Source organism: Balaenoptera borealis, assembly GCF_965194805.1.
Source record: "Balaenoptera borealis genome assembly, chromosome: 2".
NCBI lineage: Eukaryota > Metazoa > Chordata > Mammalia > Artiodactyla > Balaenopteridae > Balaenoptera > Balaenoptera borealis.
In genome coordinates, this window is record NC_138867.1 from 165,258,606 (window position 1) to 165,278,632 (window position 20,027).

Here is a 20,027-nt window from a genome sequence, read left to right on the forward strand (position 1 = left end):
GCTTGTGTTTCCTTATTAATTTTCTGTTTGGAGGATCTGTCCATTGGTGTAAGTGAGGAGTTAAAGTCCCCCACTATTATTGTGTTACTGTCGATTTCCTGTTTTATAGCTGTTAGCAGTTGCCTTATGTATTGAGGTGCTCCTATGTTAGGTGCATGTATATTTGTAATTGTCATATCTTCTTCTTGGATTGATCCCTTGATCATTATGTAGTGTCCTTCCTTGTCCCTTGTAGCATTCTTTATTTTAAACTCTATTTTATCTGATATGAATATTGCTACTCCAGCTTTCTTTTGATTTCCATTTGCATGGAATATCTTTTTCCATCCCCTCACTTTCAGTCTGTATGTGTCCCTAGGTCTGAAGTGGGTCTCTTGTAGACAGCATATATATGGGTCTTGTTTTTGTATCCATTCAAGCAAGCCTGTGTCTTTTGGTTGGAGCATTTAATCCTTTCACGTTTAAGGTAATTATCGATATGTATGTTCCTATTACCATTTTCTTTATTGTTATGGGTTTGTTTTTGTAGGTCCTTTTCTTCTCTGTGTTTCCCACTTAGAGAAGTTCCTTTAGCATTTGTTGTAGAGCTAGTTTGGTGGTGCTGAATTCTCTTAGCTTTTGCTTGTCTGTAAAGCTTTTGATTTCTCCATCAAATCTGAATGAGATCCTTGCTTGGTAGAGTAATCTTGGTTGTAGATTCTTCCCTTTCATCACTTTAAATATATCATGCCACTCCCTTCTGGCTTGTAGAGTTTCTGCTGAGAAATCAGCTGTTAACCTTATGGGAGTTCCCTTGTATGTTATTTGTCGTTTTTCCCTTGTTGCTTTCAATAATTTTTCTTTGTCTTTGATTTTTGTCAATTTGATTACTATGTGTCTTGGCATGTTTCTCCTTGCATTTATCCTGCCTCGGACTCGCTGTGCTTTCCTTTCCCATGTTAGGGAAGTTTTCGACTATAATCTCTTCAAATGTTTTCTCTGGTCCTTTCTCTGTCTCTTCTCCTTCTGGGACCCCTATAATGAGAATTTTGTTGCGTTTAATGTTGTCCCAGAGGTCTCTTAGGCTGTCTTCATTTCTTTTCATTCTTTTTTCTTTATTCTGTTCCACGGCAGAGAATTCCACCATTCTGTCTTGCAGGTCACTTATCCTTTCTTCTGCCTCAGATATTCTGCTACTGATTCCTTCTAGTGTATTTTTCATTTCAGATATTGTATTGTTCATCTCTGTTTGTTTGTTCTTTAATTCTTCTAGGCGTTTGTTAAACATTTCTTGCATCTTCTTTGTCTTTGCCTCCATTCTTTTTCCCAGGTCCTGGATCATCTTCACTATCATTTTTCTGAATTCTTTTACTGGAAGGTTTCCTATCTCCCCTTCATTTAGTTGTTTTCTGGGGTTTTATCTTGTTCCTTCATCTGGTATGTAGCCCTCTGCCTTTTCATCTTGTCTGTCTTTCTGTGAATGTGGTTTTTGTTCCACAAGCTGCAGGACTATAGTTCTTCTTTCTTCTGCTGTCTGCCCTCTGGTGGATGAGGCTATCTAAGAGGCTTGTCCCCGTGCCTTTTTTTAATACAAAAAGATTTTATAACTGGATTTTTTAAAAAATGTATTTTATATTGGAGTGGAGTTGATAAACAATGTTGTGATTCAGTTATACATATACATGTATCTATTCTTTTTCAAATTCTTTTCCCATTTAGGTTATTACAGAGCACTGAGCAGAGTTCCCTGTGCTATACAGTAGGTCCTTGTTGGTAATCTATTTCTTTTTTTTTTTTTTCCTGCACTGCACAGCTTATGGTATCTTAGTTCCCAGACCAGGGATTGAACCTGGGCCCTCAGCAGTGAGAGCAGAGTTCTAACCACTGGACTGCCAGGGAATTCCCTATCTATTTTATTTTATTTTTAACAAAATATTTATTTATTTATTTGGCTGTGCCGGGTCTTATTTGCGGCATGCAGGCTCTCTCGTTGAGGTGCGTGGGCTCAGTAGTTGCAGCACTCAGGCTTAGTTGCCCTGCGGCATGTGGGATCTTAGTTCCCCGACCAAGGATCGAACCCACATCCCCTGCATTGGAAGGCAGATTCTTCACCACTGGACCACCAGGGAAGTCCCTTGGACTTGGTTTTCTGTTTTTTACTTTTAAGCTTCAAATGGAATCTCATACAGAACACAAGTATAGAACAGAAAAAAGATGGAGCTGCTTTAATTTGGTATAGAGAGCAGGCAGGTTTTCTTCTCACTCTCTTGGGCAGCCCCTGAGGGGACTCTCCAGGACACTCTTTCTGAGGAACACAATGGAAACTACCTTTGGGATGGAGTTTCTTTCTTTCTTCTTTTTTTTCTCTTTTTAAAATATTTATTTATTTATTTATTTGGCGGTGTCGGGACTTAGTTGCAGCACACGGGGTCTTCGTTGCAGCGTGCAGGCTTCTCTCTAGTTGTGGCAGAGTGCATGGGCTCAGTAGTTGCGGCATGAGGGCTCTCTAGATGTGGTGTTAAGGGCTTAGTTGCCCCCGCAGCATGTGGGATCTTAGTTCCCATACCAGGGATCGAACCTGTGTCCCCTGCATTGGAAGGCAGATTCTTAACCCCTGGACCACCAGGGAAGTCCCTGGGATGGAGTTTCAACAGAAGGATTTTGAGAAGTCCAGTGGGAGAGATCACCTAAACCAATAAATGTAAAATACATTGTTAGAGGGGGAGAAAGCTTGGTGTCACATGTGGAGGAGGCAAGGGGGAAGGAAGCCACTTACCTATGTTTGGGCTGTCCTGAAATTATTTCTGTTCTTTAGAATAGTCTAGTAGTAGATAATTAATGTTAATTAAAAATTTCTTTGGAGATACATACTGAAATATTATGAATGATATCTGGGGATTTGCTTCAAAATAATCCAGGTATGAGGTCTGTAGGTCACCACAGCCTGTACCAAAATTCTTGCATCCTGGGCTCTCCATTGTATGAGACGGATGGGGTTGTATGATACTAAGACTGGAAAGACAACGTGGCTTTAGGGAAAAGACACTAGAATAGAAGGCCAGATGTTCTAGTCTTTTTGTTGTCTTGAGGAAATCACTTAGGTGTGGCAAAGAGCTTTTTTTTTTTTTAAGGTACATGTAAAGTTTAGAGTGAGTAAAAATTGCTCTTGTTTTAATTGCAAAAGACTATATACAAATAGTTTTACTGTGTTTTCTGAAGGCATCTTTGTTTTAAACATGAGCTAACTCTAGACTTAAGTTTAGTATTATCTGTTGGTGACTTGCCTTTTAACAGCATTGATTAGTTTTGACCCAGGTAAAGAAGTACAATAAGGAGCATAGATGTATGTGATGTGTCTGGTTTTTTTGAAGAGACTGAGGCATCTTCCGTTAATTGAATTATACTGTAAAGGTGTTGTGAGGAACATTTGCCTGGTGAGAGTTTATGAGCAGAATTCCCTTATTGAATGAAGAGAGTAAGGTCACTAATTGTGTTGAGGTTAAGTACAGTTACCAATACTAAAGGCTGATGTTTTTATTTATTTTTCTGTGTTGTGACCTAGTGTAAAGAGCACAGGCAATTAAACAGAGCACAGACATGGCTCTGTTTGGCAATTGGCCAGCTCACTTCCCATTTCTGAGCCTCAGATTCTACACCTATAACAAGGAGATAGTAATTAATACCTGCCTCATTGTCAGTATGAGGTTTAAAAGAAAAACAAAATATATAAATATTCTTAGCAGTTTCTGGTACTTGGGGTATCAGATAAATCCTTCCTTTTTCCTGTGTGACTATTGAAATTATATAGTCAGTTACCTCTTGCTTGTGTCAGGATACCTCTTTTTTTATTATCCTGTCTTACCTCTTCTCTCCCCAAAAACAAACTCACTCAGGCCTGTAATTACAATAAAATACTAACTAGCTATATGATGCATTTGTTTTCAACCCTGGCCGTTCATCAGAATCACCTGTGGAGCTTTTTTAAAAAAATTAGATGCCAAGAGCCTCTCCCCATACATACTGAATCAGAATCTCCAGGCCTGTGGGTGGGTAGGAGGTTCTGTATTTTATAACTCCTCAGGTGATTCTGATGTACAGCCGGGGTTGAGAACCATTGATCTGCTTCCTCTAGCACTCAGAAACAAATCCCTGAAAGGCTCAGACTAAAGCAGAAGTCAGAGGAAAAATAAGCCCCAGGTCATACCCAACAGTTATATAATGTAATGATAAATGAGAATTGCTGGGTGCATAGTAGATTCTCAAACATTGAAAGAAAAATTTATGGCCAGAAAGACTATGCAGAATAAAATTGATTTATGTTGGAGTGATTTGGCACTAGATTTTCTGTTGTAGGGAAAAGGCCTAAGGTCAGTGTTTTGAAATTCTCCAGATTAAGAGCCCAAGGATAGCCCCAAACTAATGTTTAAATCATTCAGTTCCAGTATAACATACAGGCATAACAGCATACAACAATTTCTTTTGTTGTGTCAGGCCAGAGAGTACAACTCTCCTCCCTGCTTTAAGCCTTCTGGGGTTGTAGAGGGCTGCATCCTTTCAGGCCTGTGTTCTGCACTGTCACCAACCCTGTTTTCTTGTGGGTCTGAAAATTCTTATGGCATAAAGCCAAAGGCCTGGGCTAGCAGGAAAGCCTTGGCCTGCATGTTTCTGTTCTACCTCTTGAGCAGGCTGCCCTCTGTGAGCAGCTTCATGCTACATCCAGGCTGGGCTTTCACTAATAGTCTCCTTAGCCTCAACCTTACCGTGTGGTCCTCAGTACACCAGTTTCCATGACCAACCTAGCAGCTGCTCTGCTTTCCAGCTTTCATTGGACCAATTCCCTGCTTTTACGCTGTCCTTTTCCAAGACTTCAGTGATCCCTTTGATCTATTGTCCATGCTTTCTCTTTGATATATTGTTCCTGGATGTAGCCAATAAGCAAGGGTCATTTCTTAGTAACAATTAAGTTTTACACAATAATCTTTAGTCTTTTGCCTTAGCTTGCTGCAGGCTAAAATTGTAATGCTGCCAGAAACCATTTATCTAACTACTCGTTGCTAGATTTTCTTACCTCAGTCTCAGATCCCCCTTTCTTCTCAGTGCAAGTTAATAGACCTAGCTCTGACTCCCATCTACCAGGTAGAGAGGATTGGTGGGAGGAGACTTCAAGTACTCTAGTTCACTCTTTTGTTCTGTGGTTGGTGTGGTGGAGTAGGGTTCAGAAGATGCTGGCCTCTAATCCCTGCCTTTTCTTAAAGGCCTCTAGACTTCTGACAGGGTCACTCTGAGCCTCTGTTTCCTTGTCTGCTGTAAATATGGGATAATAAAATCTGTGCTGCCTACCTTACTTGGTTGTTTTTGAGATTCATATGATATAATGGATGTTAAAAGATCTTTGACAACTAGAATACACACATGCATTTATTAGGCTATGTGGCTGTGAGTGAGGTGGGAGTAATGCAAATGCTTAAAATAGTATTTTACTTTTTATACTATTCTGGAGTTGAATATTTCTTTTGCAGTTTTGGGTTGAGACTGGGAAAGGAAATCACAATTCTTGTAAGGTAGAAGAATTGTAATCACTGACTAAAAATAGCTATCATTTATTTACTTAAAATATTTATTTATTTATTTTATTTATTTATGGCTGTGTCAGGTCTTAGTTGCGGCACTCGGGATCTTTCGTTGTGGCGCGCAGGCTTCTCTCTAGTTGAGGTACATGGGCTATGTAGCTGTGGCACGTGAGCTTGGTTGCCCTGTGGCATGTGGGGTTTTAGTTCCCCGACCAGGGATCGAACCCGCGTCCCCTGCATTGGAAGGCAGATTCTTAATCACTGGACCCCCATAGCTATCATTTATTTTTGATAATTTGTACTCGATTAAAAATAGAGTTGTTCAGTTGAAACAGCCTGCTACAAAATTGGAGGCATTATTATACTACTTTCACAGGCAAAGAAACAAGCTCAGAGAGGTAAAGTAACTGTCCAGAGTCTCACAGGTGGTTTAAGAGCATAGCAGAAATTAAGCCCATGCATTTCTCTATTCTGGCAGTGTGTATAATTCCTCATTTAATTATAAGCAAATGTAATGTATATAAGGGATTAAGACTTTAAAGACTTAGTGAATTGCAAATGCACAGAATAGTGTAGGTATTTATCTTCTTACCCTGCTTTGTCTCATAGTCTTGGACAAGTCATTTGGTCCCTCTGTCTTTCACATTCTGTTTGGGAATAGTTTATCCCTCAGAGAGGACATTGATTTTTAATGTTATAATACCATATAAATCATGTAACAGCATTGGAATTGTGTTACTATTTAAATATTTCTAGGTCAGTTATTTGGAAATTGAAATATTTTTGTAAACAAAGTGTTAAATGGAGGTTAAGTGCCTATACTGCCATATTAATCCTTAAAGTAGTTTAAATAAATGTACCTTTTCAAAGAAATACAGTGAATATTACAGCAGTTGCTTTTTGAGTTGTAACTATGTGTTAGGCGCTTTATAACTTTATGAAGTGAAGTATGATTTCAGAGAGCCTAGGTTTTTAAACATTACACTGTGCTCTTAAAATGATACCTTTATACTAATAATTAACATAAAAAATAAATAGAACCCTTAAATGTTGCAACTTAGGGTAGAATCAGGTTTGAATAGAGGAGGAAGAACAAGTTTCTGATATCAGGGTTTTGAAATAATGTAAGTTAACACCTATAGTGCTAACACATTACCAGCTACTGGTACTTAACATATTAATAATGTTTACATATTAGCTTATTCAGTACTTCCAGGAGCCCTATGAAGTAGGCATTATTAATTGTCCCCATTTTACAGATGATACAAATTAGGCACAGAGACAAAGCACTTTCAGATTTTTTTCAAGGCAGGCAGTTCAGAGGATTATAATGCTTATTACTTTGGTGCACTTTTCTCACTGTGGTAGGAAATTCTGTCTTGCTGCATTTCTATACATTTTTATTTTTCCCTTGAAAGGAAATGTGTGTTAAAATTTACTTTAAAATATTATGCAGCATATACTAAAAACCATGAAATTGGATACTTTAAAGTGGTTAAAAAGGTGGTTTTGTGATATGTATTATCTCATTAAAAAAAACTGTGCACATAATACATGTTCAGTGTACAAAAATTAGAAAATGTAGATAAGCCAAAAATCACTTGACAGTATCCACAGACCCATTTATCATTCTGACCTCTATCCTTCCAGACATTTTTTGTGTATGTTTGTGTATGAAAATGTATCTCTGTAAGATTTGAGATCATTGTATTACATGCCTTTTCCCTTAGTATATATGTATAAAATTTCTGTATAGCATTCAAACGTATAGGTGTTCTGTAATTAGCCAAGTCTGTATCCAACATCTAAATTATTTCCGTTTCTTCCCATCATTTAAAAAGTGAAGAGATTAAGTTACATTTAAAGTACTGTTTTTCTAAAGTATGCCATGTTCTCTCAAATCATTTATGAGGTTTTTTTTCTTTTCTTTTTTTTTAATTGAAGTATAGTTGCTTGTTTCTGAGATTTTAGTCACTGCCCTCCATGGCTGAAGAAAAGGCTCTTGGCAAACCAGAAAATGTGTTGACAGCTGCAGAACAGCTTCAGTGGCTTTGCTTGTGTGAATAGACTTTTTAAAGTTAGTTAATGTGTGTGTGTGTTTGTTTGTTTTTTTGGCCCCGCTGTGCAGCTTGTGGAATCTTGCTAGTTCCCTGACTAGGGATTGAACCCGGGTCCTGGCAGTGACAGCCCCGAGTCCTAACCACTGGACCGCCAGGAAATTCCCTTAAGTTAGTTGTTCTTGATAGGGGAATATTGGATTTCCAAAATATTTGGGGGGATGTGAGTTATATTTAAATATTGTGGAAATTCATATGTAAAGTGTAGAATCCTGTGTGAAGAAAATTCTTGTTTATCTTCTGGGAATAGACTGGTGCAATGTTAAAAGCATTTTTATTGGAGTCAGGTTTGATTCCCTGCATTGAAATTTTAGTACTAGTTTTGTGAACCTGGGCAAATGACTTAATTTCTGCCTCAGTTTTTGCATGCATGATATGGAGAAAAACACACTCCTACTCTATTCTTAGAAGCTACTGTGACATCAGAGATAATTCAGTATTAAGTGTTCAGCAAAGTGCCTGAGTTTTATTGTGACCAAATGTAGCTGGCTAGATCACTATACTTAGTACAGTTATTTTACTTAGCAGTTACTCAGTGTGTGATGTGGTTGAGATGCACTTTTAACCCTCTTCAATTCTGACTTGAATGAAATACTGTTGTGAGACTGGGTTGGAGAGTTATTTTAGTTTTTTTTTTAAACTATCTTTGAAGAGGGCTGGGGACCTGAGAATGATTTTGAGCACTCACACATGACTATGAATGCTTCAATTGAAAATAGCTGGGGGGGCTTCCCTGGTGGCGCAGTGGTTAAGAATCTGCCTGCCAATGCAAGGGACATGGGTTCAAGCCCTGGCCCGGGAAGATCCCACATGCCGCAGAGCAACTAAACCTGTGTGCCACAACTACTGAGTCTGCACTCAAGAGCCCGCAAGTCACAACTACTGAGCCCACGTGCCACAATTACTGAAGCCTGCGTGCCTAGAGCCCGTGCTCTGCAACAGGAGAAGCCACGACAATGAGAAGCCCGCGCACTGCAACAAAGAGTAGCCCCGGCTCGCCGCAACTAGAGAAAGCCCACGTGCAGCAACGAAGACCCAACACAGCCAAAAATAAAAACAAAAACAAACAAACAAACAAAAATTAAAAAAAAAAAAAGAAAATAGCTGGGGATGTTTCTAACACACAGTAATAAAACATTAAAAGTGGGTTCCATTTTCACTTGTGCTTAGAAAGGTTGAAGGCAGAGCCAAGGGAGGCAGAGAGGAAGTTTGGTCTGTGACCCTTCCCTAGAACCTAGGGTTAACTCCATAGCTTTCATGAAACCAAATTTGTTAGTGTACCCAGTTTCTGAATAGACTAACAGTTCATGACACCATGATGGATAAATGTTGGGGGAAGAGACACTTCCATTGTACCAGAATATTTGTTTCGAATAGCCAAAGTGTACCCCCTTTCCAAAATCTGGATATGTGGGAGATTAACTGGTAATCTGAAAGTTGCTTAGAGGACTATAGCTTTTTTTTTTTTTTTTTTAAAGAACTATAGCTTTGAAATGTAATACTCTGTGACTAAATTCTGATATGCTATCCTTGTCCCAAATTTAGTGCCCATTCCCAAGCCAGGGAGTTTTGGAGAATCTGTTGGCCAAGCAATTCTAGCAGGGCTTAAAAAGAATCCTTACCTGTTTCTACCCCTCAGGACTTAGTCCTCAGGCACCTTTCTCTACTATACTCACTTTTAAAAAAACAATTAATTAATTAATTAATTTATATTTTTGGCTGTGTTAGGTCTTTGTTGCTGTGCACAGGCTTTCTCTAGTTGTGGCGAGCAGGGACTCCTCTTTGTTGCAGCACGCAGGCTTCTCGTTGCAGTGGCTTCCCTTGTTCTGGAGCACGGGCTCTAGGCGCGCGGGCTCTAGTAGTTGTGGTGTGCGGGCTCAGTAGTTGTGGCGCATGGGCTTAGTTGCTCCGCGGCATGTGGGATCTTCACAGACCAGGGATCGAACCCGTGTCCCCTGCACTGGCAGGTGGATTCTTAACCACTGCGCCACCAGAGAAGTCCCAGGTAGTTTTCTTCTAATCCTAGTTTGTTGAGTATTTTTTTATCATGAATGAGCATTGAATTTTATTAAATGCCTTTTCTGCATCAGTGGTGATGATCATGTGATTTTTATCCTTCATTCTGTGAATGTGGTGTATTAAATTTATCTGTTTTCATGTGTTGAACAGTCCTGTGTTACAGTAATAAATCCCACTTTGTCATGGTGTTTTGTTTTGGTTGTTTTTTTTTTAATTGAGATATAATGATATAATAGCATTATATTAGTTTCAGCTGTTCAAAATAGTGATTGATATTTATATTATGGATTTTTAATATGATGTTCAACTTGTTTTGCTGAATTTTGTTGAGGATTTTTGCATCAGTCTTTATAAAGGATATTGGTCTAGGACTTCCTTGGTGGCTCAGTGGTTAAGAATCCGCCTGCCAGTGCAGGGGACACGGGCTCGAGCCCTGGTCCGGGAAGGTCCCACGTGCCGCGGAGCAGCTAAGCCAGTGTGCCTCAACTACTGAGCCTGCACTCTGGAGCCCGCGAGCTGCAACTACTGAAACCTGAATGCCTGGAGCCTGTACTCTGCAGCAAAGGCCACTGTAATGAGAAGCCCACGCACTGCAACGAAGAGTAGCCCCCACTCACTGCAACTAGAGAAAGCCTGAGCGCAGCAATGAACACCCAACATAGCCAAAAATAAATAAATAAATAAAAATACTTATAAAAAAGGATATTGGTCTATAGCTTTTTCTTTGTCTGACTTTGGTATCAGTAATGCGGTCCTCAAGGAGTAAGTTAGAGAGTTTATTCCTCTTTAGATTTTTTCGAAAAGTTTGAGGAGTGGTGTTAGTTCTTTAAATGTTTGGTACAATTTACCAGGGAAGCCACTGGGTCCAGGGCTTTTTTTTTTTTTTTTGGCCACGCCTGACGGCATGCGGGACCATAGTTTCCGGACCAGGGATTTAACCTGCGCCCCCTGCATTAGAAGCACAGAACCTTATAACCACTGGACCACCAGGGAAGTCCCTACAGGGCTTTTCTTTGTGGGGAGATTTTTTGATTACTCACAACTGATCAGTCTCCTTACTAGTTATAGGTCTATTCACATATTCTGTTTCTATGTCATTTAGTCTTGGTAGGTTTTGTGTTTTTAGGACTTGGTCTGTTTCATCTGAGTTATCCTATTTGTTGGTGTACAACTGTTGCTACCGCTCTCATACTCCTTTTTATTAGTATGGAATCAGTAGTAATGTCCCCACTTTTATTACTTCCTTCCGTGTGTTACTGTTGGCATGTTATTTCTTTTTCATCCTCTTACTTTCAGTCCCTTTTTTGAATTTGATCTGCAGTGTGTCTTCTAGACAGTGTAGTTGTGTAATTTTTTTTTAATCTTTTCTGTCAATTTCTGCCTTTGAATTTTAAATTCATATACATTTTATGTAAATAATGATAAGGTAGGATTGATATCCGTCATTTTGCTCTTTGTTTTTTATGTCTTGTATTTTTGTTCCTCTAATCCTTTGTTACTGCCTTCTTTTGTGTTAAATATTTTCTAGTGTAACATTTTTTTTTTTAATTTTAATTTTTTTATAATTTGTTTTTTGGCTACGCCCCGCAGATATACGGGATCTTAGTTCCCCGACCAGGGAGTTAGCACCAATATGTTTCATCTAACTGGACATAGAGATATTAGGGAAAGCTGTTCTGAAATGTGCCTATCCGGCCAGTCTAAGCTCAGATGACATTTCTTCACTCTAGTCTTCCCTGATATTCTCCAAGTGCCTTAGGATCAGGAATTCATCTTTGTGTTTCTTGTTGAGCTTTGTATGCAGGTGTTCAGTTGAATTATGGGCTTTACAAGGAGTTATTTTGGAGTTTTTCTTTCCCGGGTGAGATTTTAAGCTCTTCTGAAGAGAAGAGTCATATTGCTTTTTTTTCCACCTTTAATTTTCCCTTGTTGTTATTTTCTCTATTTTCATGTTTGGAAACCTCACTTTGGTCTGGACTTCTTGCCTGTTTCTAATTTTTTATATATTAAGGTCACTTGGATTTGGATGTTGCTCTTCATTAATAATATGTATTTGTATAGACATTTTTCCCCAATAGGTTTGTATATATTGTTTTATTTGGTCATCCTGGTAAATGAATTACATAGTAAGGAGGAAATTAATGTCTCAGGTTTATGAAAATCTTTACCCATTATACCTTTGATTTAATGAAACTATTTTTTATTTGTGTTTCTCAGTGACTTTTTTTTATCATAGTTTTGGCATAGTTTCTAAATAGTTGGTATATCATATGTGTGGCTGTGTATTACATTTTCAGTATTCCATAACTTCATCTGCACTTTGCATATTTCATGGAGTTCAGCATAATTTGTTTAACAGGTCCCTTGTTGGATGTTAACTTTTTAAAAAAAATTGAAGTATAGGTGATTTACAATGTTGTGTTTCTGGTGTACAGCGAAGTGATACAGTTATACACAAACACACATTCTTTTTCTGATTCTTTTCTAATTTAGTTTATTACAAGGTATTGAATATAGTTCCCTGTGCTATACAGTATGACCTTGTTTATCTATTTTATATACAGTAGTTTGTATCTGCTAATCCCAAACTTCTAATTTATCCACCCCCCCCTTTCCCCTTTGGTGACCATAAGTTTGTTTTCTATGTCTGTGAGTCTGTTTCTGTTTTGTAAATAAGTTCATTTGTATCATTTTTTAGATTCCGCATATAAGTGATATCATATGATATTTGTCTTTCTCTAGGTCCATCCAGATTGCTGCAAATGGCATTACTTCATTCTTTTTTATGGCTGAATGGAATTCCATTTTATATGTGTACCGCATCTTTATCCGTTCATCTGTCGACGGACATTTAGGTTGCTTCCATGTCTTGGCTATTGTAAATAGTGCTGCAGTGAACACTGAGGTGCATATATCTTTTGAAATTGGAGTTTTCTCCGGATATTTGCCCAGGAGTGGGATTGCTGGATCATATGGCAACTGTATTTTGAGTTTTTTGAGAAACCTTCATAGTGTTTTCCATAGTGGCTGCACCAATTTAGATTCCCACCAACAGTGTAGGAGGGTTGTTCCCTTTTCTCCACACCCTCTCCAGCATTTACTATTTGTAGACTATTCACTTATTTGTTTGTTTATTTATTTATTTATGGCTACGTTGGGTCTTTGTTGCTGCACGCAGGCTTTCTCTAGTTGCAGTGAGTGGGGGCTACTCTTTGTTGCAGTGCATGGGCTTCTCATTGTGGTGGCTTTTCTTTGTTGTGGAGCACAAGCTCTAGGTGTGTGGGCTTTAGTAGTTGTGGCTCCCGGGCTCTATAGCACAGGCTCAGTAGTTGTGGCGCATGGGCTTAGTTGCTCTGCGGCATGTGGGATCTTCCTGGACCAGGGCTTGAACCCATGTCCCCTGCATTGGCAGGCATATTATTTTTTTTTTTTTATGTAGAATCTGATCCATTCTTTTTTTTCCTTCCAATTTTTAATTTAATTTAATTTAATTTAATTTTTTTTTTAATATTTTTAATTAATTAATTTACGGCTGCATTGGGTCTTCATTGCTGCACGCGGGCTTTCATTGCAGTGGCTTCTTTCTTCGCGGAGCACGGGCTCCAGGTGTGCGGGCTTCAGTAGTTGTGGCTCACGGGCTCTAGAGCGCAGGCTCGGTAGTTGTGGCACACGGGCTTAGTTGCTCCGCGGCATGTGGGATCTTCCCGGACCAGGGCTCGAACCCGTGTCCCCTGCATTGGCAGGCGGATTTTTAACCACTGCGCCACCAAGGAAGCCCTAATTTTATTTTTATTTATTTATTTTTGGTTGCGTTGGGTCTTCATTGCTGTGTGTGGGCTTTCTCTACTTGCGGCAAGCGGGGGCTGCTCTTCGTTGTGGTAAGCAGGCTTCTCGTTGTGGTGGCTTTTCTTGTTGTGGAGGTGCAGAGCATGGGCTCTAGGCATGTGGGCTTCAGTAGTTGTGTCAGGCGAGCTCAGTGGTTGTGGCTCGCGGGCTCTAGAGTGCAGGCTCAGTAGTTGTGGCGCACGGGCTTAGTTGCTCTGCGGCATGTGGGATCTTCCCGGACCAGGGATCGAACCCTTGTCCCCTGCGTTGGCAGGCAGATTGTTAACCACTGCGCCACCAGGGAAGTCCCTGTAGACTTTTTAATGATGGCCATTCTGACTGGTGTGAGATAGTACGTCATTGTAGTTTTGATTTGCATTTCTCTAATAATTAGTGATGTTGAGCATTTTTTCATGTGCCTGTTGGCCATCTGTATGTCTTTGGAGAAATGTCTATTTAGATCTTCTGCCCATTTTTTGTTTTTTGTCATTGAGTTGTAGGAGCTGTTTGTATATTTTGGAATATAGAGTCACATTGTTTGCAGATATTTTCTCTCATTCCATAGGTTGTCTAGGATGTTAACTTTTTGTTGTCATAAATAAGTGCTTTAGATATCTTTTTACAGTTCTTTTACTTTTTTGGATTATTTCCTTTGGGTTAAAATATTAGGAGTAGAATTAATAGTTACTTTCATTTTCATGGTTCATGGTAGAGCAAGTGTTTCTTTCCTGGTTTTATTATGTCTTAGGGTGCTGATGCTGAATTAACTGACTTGTTTAAGGTGGCACAATTTGTGATAGAGTCAGAAGACAACTCATTACTGCTTTGCGTGGTTGTGTGATTCTGGCTTCTGGCTTTAAGCGGTACCACTCGTGGTCTTTCTTATCCATGTATTATTGAAGCCTTGAGTTTTATGGCTTTACTTCCTGATCACTGATATATTCCTGATATATTACTACTACAGTCACTTTGTAGTAGTAATATATGGCAAAGACAGAACCAGTATCATGTTATAGATTGATTATGGCTGAATTTGTCATAAAGCATGTAATAATCATGGGGTTTTATTGTTATTGGATAGTAGTTGAGAGTTTGGGATCCTGAGTTGGACTGCCCAGGTTTGAATCCTATCTCTGCCACCTACTACATAACTATATGACTATAGGTATATAGTAACATAGGAGTAATAATATAGTATCGACCTTAAGAGGATTAAAGGAGGAACAGTGCCTGGTATATAGCAAACATCAAGTAAATGGTAGTATATTTAAAGTCGTTTAGGACTCAGATAAATAAGTCCATATTTATCAATGATTGCCAAGTAAATGATTACAAATCAGATTATATCAGAAATTTATGGGAACCTACTCAAATTGTAGTTTTCAGTACAGGGGCATGTAAAAGATTTTTCTATCCCATCTTGGTATCATGGTTTTAAAGTTTCAAAGCCAACTAGCTTTGAAGTAATTTTTTTTTCTGATAACTTACAGAATGATAACAGGCAAAAATGGCCCCTTGGGGCTTGCTTTTCAAAAAAAATGTTTTAAAAGTTGTAGTTTCTGTCTCATTTCCTAGTAACTCTATATACATGAAGAACTAATGACACTATTTTTTCAGTAAGGGTATTCTGTGAGATTTACTTCTCTCTGAATGCACAGTCTTAAAGTTGAATGGTAACTTACAAATCATTGAATTGAGCCCAATACTTTGATATCCTTGAGCCCCAGGTATTACTCATCATTTTTATTTGAATGATTTCAGTCAATTCATTCAGCATATTCATTATTGGATGCTTAATATATACTAGGTGGTACTGTTTTGGGCATTAAGGAGGGACGACTGAGTCTGAGGGAGGAACTCACCAAGCCTTTTTCAGGACATGGCATTTATAGAAAATCATAATATTTGTATGCCCCCTTGGAGTAAATGGAGTAGGTTGTCCTTTGTCCAAGTACCTTAGGTGCTGCTTTTAGCTACCCAGAAACAGCTCAGCACATGTGAACTCCTTTGTGTGCTTTATGGGTGGCGGGGAGCTCAGTCCTACTAAACACAAAGCCATCTTCCTCTCAGGGCAGGAGACCTCTGTATTGTTGATGCGGTGTTAAAGGCATGGGTATGGGTTTAGAGCTGAGATGGAAGCATTTGGATTGCAGATTAATTAGGTATTATTTTTGGAGAAAAGATGCAGCCAGGGTCTCTGCATTGGATATGTCCAGGGAGCTTGATTCATATTGTATTGTGCTTGAATGGTATTCCTTGGAGTTGGGCAGTGGACTGTTCTGGATGCAGCCTCTCTTGCATGTCCTGGGAAAAATATAAGTCAGTTGTGCTGACTTTGCAAGAATCTAGCCTGTAGCTTTCAGGATTATTTCAGTAGGCCATTATTGTTAATTAATTAATAAGAATGTCTGTGTTTGAGAAGGATGTAGAGTATCACCTGCAGAAGGGACCACAGTCTCCCCCTCCCCCCTCCCCCAGTTTATTGAGATAAAGTTGGCATATAACACTAGTGGGATCAGAGTCTCTTGACATTGTTAAATTTCTTCCCCTCCCAACCCCCCACCCCCCACCCCTGTTGTGTTGTGATCCAAGGACTTGGGCAAAGATATCTTTTCCTTGGGATGATTCTGTTTATCTATTATTTCAATTTTTAGCTCTTTAAAAATTTGAAATAGCTTATTTATTTTCCTAGAATGTAGGTAGTTTACTTATGTAAAGCAAATGTAAATTGAGAGCTACTACTGACTGTATAAAGGGCTGTGTTATAAATAGTTAAGACAAAGTAATTTTTAATTGTACTTATTTTGTAATTGTGGTTAAGCTGGAGTGTTTTTATCTAGTATTCATTGGTAATGCTTTCTCAGAAGGCTAGTGGAAAGATGATATGTTGTTTCAAAAGGTTCTGATTTTTATTGATGCCCCATGTTTTGTCTGTCTCAAGTGTCAGCCCAAGAAAAAGGCTACGCCGCTGAAGTATGAAGTTGGAGATCTCATCTGGGCAAAATTCAAGAGACGCCCTTGGTGGCCCTGCAGGATTTGTTCTGATCCATTGATTAACACACACTCAAAAATGAAAGGTAATACTTGCAGTTGATTATACATGATAAAATACAGTATGGAATTATCAACTTGCAGTTTCCGTTAGTAATAATTCTTTTTTACCTTTGAGCATTTCGTTAATGAATTGTTATTATGTATTTTATCTTTTCTGGATTTTTTTTTTTTTTTAATTTATTTTTGGCTGTGTTGGGTCTTCGTTTCTGTGCGAGGGCTTTCTCCAGTTGCGGCGAGCGGGGGCCACTCTTCATCACGGTGCGTGGGCCTATCACTGTCGCGGCCTCTCTTGTTGCGGAGCACAGGCTCCAGACGCGCAGGCTCAGTAGTTGTGGCTCACGGGCTTAGGTGCTCCGCAGCATGTGGGATCTTCCCAGACCAGGGCTCGAACCCGTGTCCCATGCATTGGCAGGCGGATTCTCAACCACTGCGCCACCAGGGAAGCCCTAATTTTTATTTTTGGCTGTGTTGGCTCTTCATTGGGCTTTCTCTAGTTGCGGTGGGTGGGGGCTATTCTTTGTTGCCGTGCGCGGGCTTCTCATTGTGGTGGCTTCTGTTGTTGCAGAGCTCGGGCTCTAGGTGCGTGGGCTTAAGTAGTTGTGGCTCACGGGCTCTAGAGCGCAGGCTCAGTAGTTGTGGCACATGGGCTTAGTTGCTCCACAGCATATGGGATCTTCCTGGACCAGGGCTCGAACCCGTGTCCCCCGCATTGGCAGGCGGATTCTTAACCCCTGTGCCACCAGGGAAGCCCCTGTTCTACAGTTTTTTCACTTCTTGGAGATTTTTCCATTGAAAAGTTTTTTTTTTTTTTAAACAGCTCCATAATTTTCCTCTTTTTGAATATGGTGTACTTTATATAACCATTCCCCTGTTGATGGATATTTAGGTTGTTTCTAATCTTGTGTTAGAAAGATTATACATAAAATATATACGTATATACATACACGTGTGTGTGCGTACAAAACAGTGCTATAAAGAATAACTATGTGTTTCATGTATTCATGTCTATTTATCTGTAGGATAACTTGCTACAAGTAGTATGTTGGATTTTATTTTATATTTTGAATATTAATAGTGACGTGCCCAAAGACCTTTATAGCTCACTGTTTAAAGAAAATGATATCAAACTTCGTGATGTGTTTGGACATTTAAATTCTACTAGTAGAAAATTCTTTTAGTCCTCCCCCTCTACTCTTCCTATGCCTGTGAGACTGATGGTTTCTTACTCATTGTGGTATTCTTTATATGCACTAGTTGGGTCTATGCCATTTGTTCAACAAGTAATAAGTACATTCTATAGGTACTATGCTAGGTATTGGGATCCAGCAATTGGCAAAACATTTTGCTTCCCTTTGTGTATAATTAGAGTCCAGTTAAAGGGTGAAGGCACCAGCAAGTAATCAGACAAATAGATAATTAGTTAACTGAGAGGTGTGTTCAAGGCAGAATATTGATGTACAGTCAGTGATATTAGTGGGGGTACCTAACCTGGACTTTTGGTTCAGGGGTAGTCAGGGCCAATTTTGCTAGTAAAATTATCTTTGATCTGAGACCTGATAGGACAAGTAGGAATTAACCAGGGAAAAAAGCAGATGGTTCCAAGCACAGAAAGTAGTATATGTTCAACCCCTGAAAAGGCTGCAGCCCATAGAGAGATGGAAGGTGGTACAGTATGAGGCTGGAGAAATAGATATAGGTCAAATCATGCAGCATTTTGTAGACTTCATTAACAATTTTGTATTTTTTCCTAAGAATAATAGGATACTATTGAAGAGCTATGAGCAGAGGGAGATGTGATCTGATTGGTGTTTTTTAAAGTTCACTGTGAGTGCAGTGTGGAAAATGATTTGGAGGGGGACACAAATCAGAGGAGATAATCAAAAGGGTCATTGCAGGGATTATGGTGAGATTATAGTTGTGAATAGGGAATGGAGAACTATTTAGGAGATAAAATCTATATGATTTGCTAATGGACAGATAATGGGGAGTGAGGGAGAATGAAGTCTAAGGTTTCTATATCTCAGGCTGGTTCGCAAGTTTTTAGCTTTACCAGTACATACATAGTGTTCTCATTTACTGAGAGCACTGGAACATCTATAAGTTAGAGGTGACATCTGCTTGTTGATATTAGTCAAAGCCACGGGTAGGGCATGGATGAGATGGCCTTGGGATAAAATATACGGTGAGAAAAAAGGTGGCTCTGAGGAAGCCAACATTTGAGGTCTGTAAGGAGGAGACGTGAGTGTGCGAAAGAGATGGGAGAAAATCAGAGATGGAAGAGAGATACCAGGAGAATATAGTATTGATGGTGACTAGAGTGTTGTTGTTGTTGTTGTTGTTTGCCGCTGTGTGAGGCATGTGGGATCTTAGTTCCCTGACCAGGGATGGAGCCCACGCCCCCTGCAGTGGCAGTGTGGAGTCTTAACCACTGGACCACCAGGGAATTCCCTAATAATAGTTTTTAAAAAGATTCTTCTTAACTTGGTTTATTAGAGCATAGAATTAGTGTAGCTCTTTATAGTACTGAAGGGAACTAATATTTGAATAAACCTATTTGTCCTAAAATTCCTACCCATGACTCTGTCTTCCTCACACCTTCCCTTCATAACCACTCTTGGAGGAATCATCAACTTTCTCCACTTCCAGATGGCCACTCATTTCTGAACGCACTGAAATTTCTCATTCTCTCTTTTTATTCCACTAACCGTGTTCTAAGCAGAGTCATTAGTGACCTGGTAATACAGTGGATACTAGTTTTTAATTTTATGGTTGTCTGGTGCAGGAAAATTCTTCCTTATAGTAACTATCTATCTTGTTCTTTTATTGATTGATTGATTGATTGATTGATTGATTGATTGATTGATTGGCTTGTGTTGGGTCTTCGTTTCTGTGCGAGGGCTTTCTCCAGTTGCGGCAAGCGGGGGCCACTCTTCATCGCGGTGCGCGGGCCTCTCACTGTCGTGGCCTCTCTTGTTGCAGAGCACAGGCTCCAGACGCGCAGGCTCAGCAGTTGTGGCTCACGGGCCTAGTAGCTCCGCGGCATGTGGGATCTTCCCAGACCAGGGCTCGAACCCGTGTTCCCTGCATTGGCAGGCAGATTCTCAACCACTGCGCCACCAGGGAAGCCCTCTATCTTGTTCTTGACTTTCATGTTCTCTTCTCCTCCTTCTCCTTTTCCTTCTCCTCCTTCTTTCCATCCTTATTAACTTTTGAGTTTTAACTGTCATCAGTAAACTGAATTCATATCCACAGTGCTAGTATTTCCCCAGGCTTCAGATCTGCATCCCAACTCTATACTTGAAGCTTTCACCAGGAGGTCCTTTAGGCAGTTAAGGTCAGCTTGTTTAAAACTGACCTAGGGCTTCCCTGGTGGCGCAGTGGTTGAGAATCTGCCTGCCAATGCAGGGGACACGGGTTTGAGCCCTGGTCTGGGAAGATCCCACATGCTGCAGAGCAGCTAGGC

At 39.7% G+C, this 20,027-nt stretch overlaps 1 protein-coding gene across 15 annotated transcripts in view; it reads left to right on the top strand.

Annotated features, from left to right (window-relative positions):
- NSD1 (nuclear receptor binding SET domain protein 1) overlaps positions 1-20,027 on the top strand; it is a 135,239-nt gene that overhangs the window by 37,782 nt on the left and 77,430 nt on the right. For 14 of the 15 annotated variants that reach the window (XR_014241400.1, XM_082380496.1, XM_082380497.1 and 11 more), the window contains one exon: positions 16,452-16,587. Coding sequence is in view for 14 of the 15 variants with exons in the window: in XM_082380496.1 (XP_082236622.1) it covers positions 16,452-16,587 (136 nt within the window). In the remaining variant the exon portion in view is untranslated. Of the gene's footprint in view, positions 1-12,350; positions 12,591-16,451; positions 16,588-20,027 lie in introns of those variants that run through there. The other variant, XM_082380490.1, reaches the window with a different exon arrangement.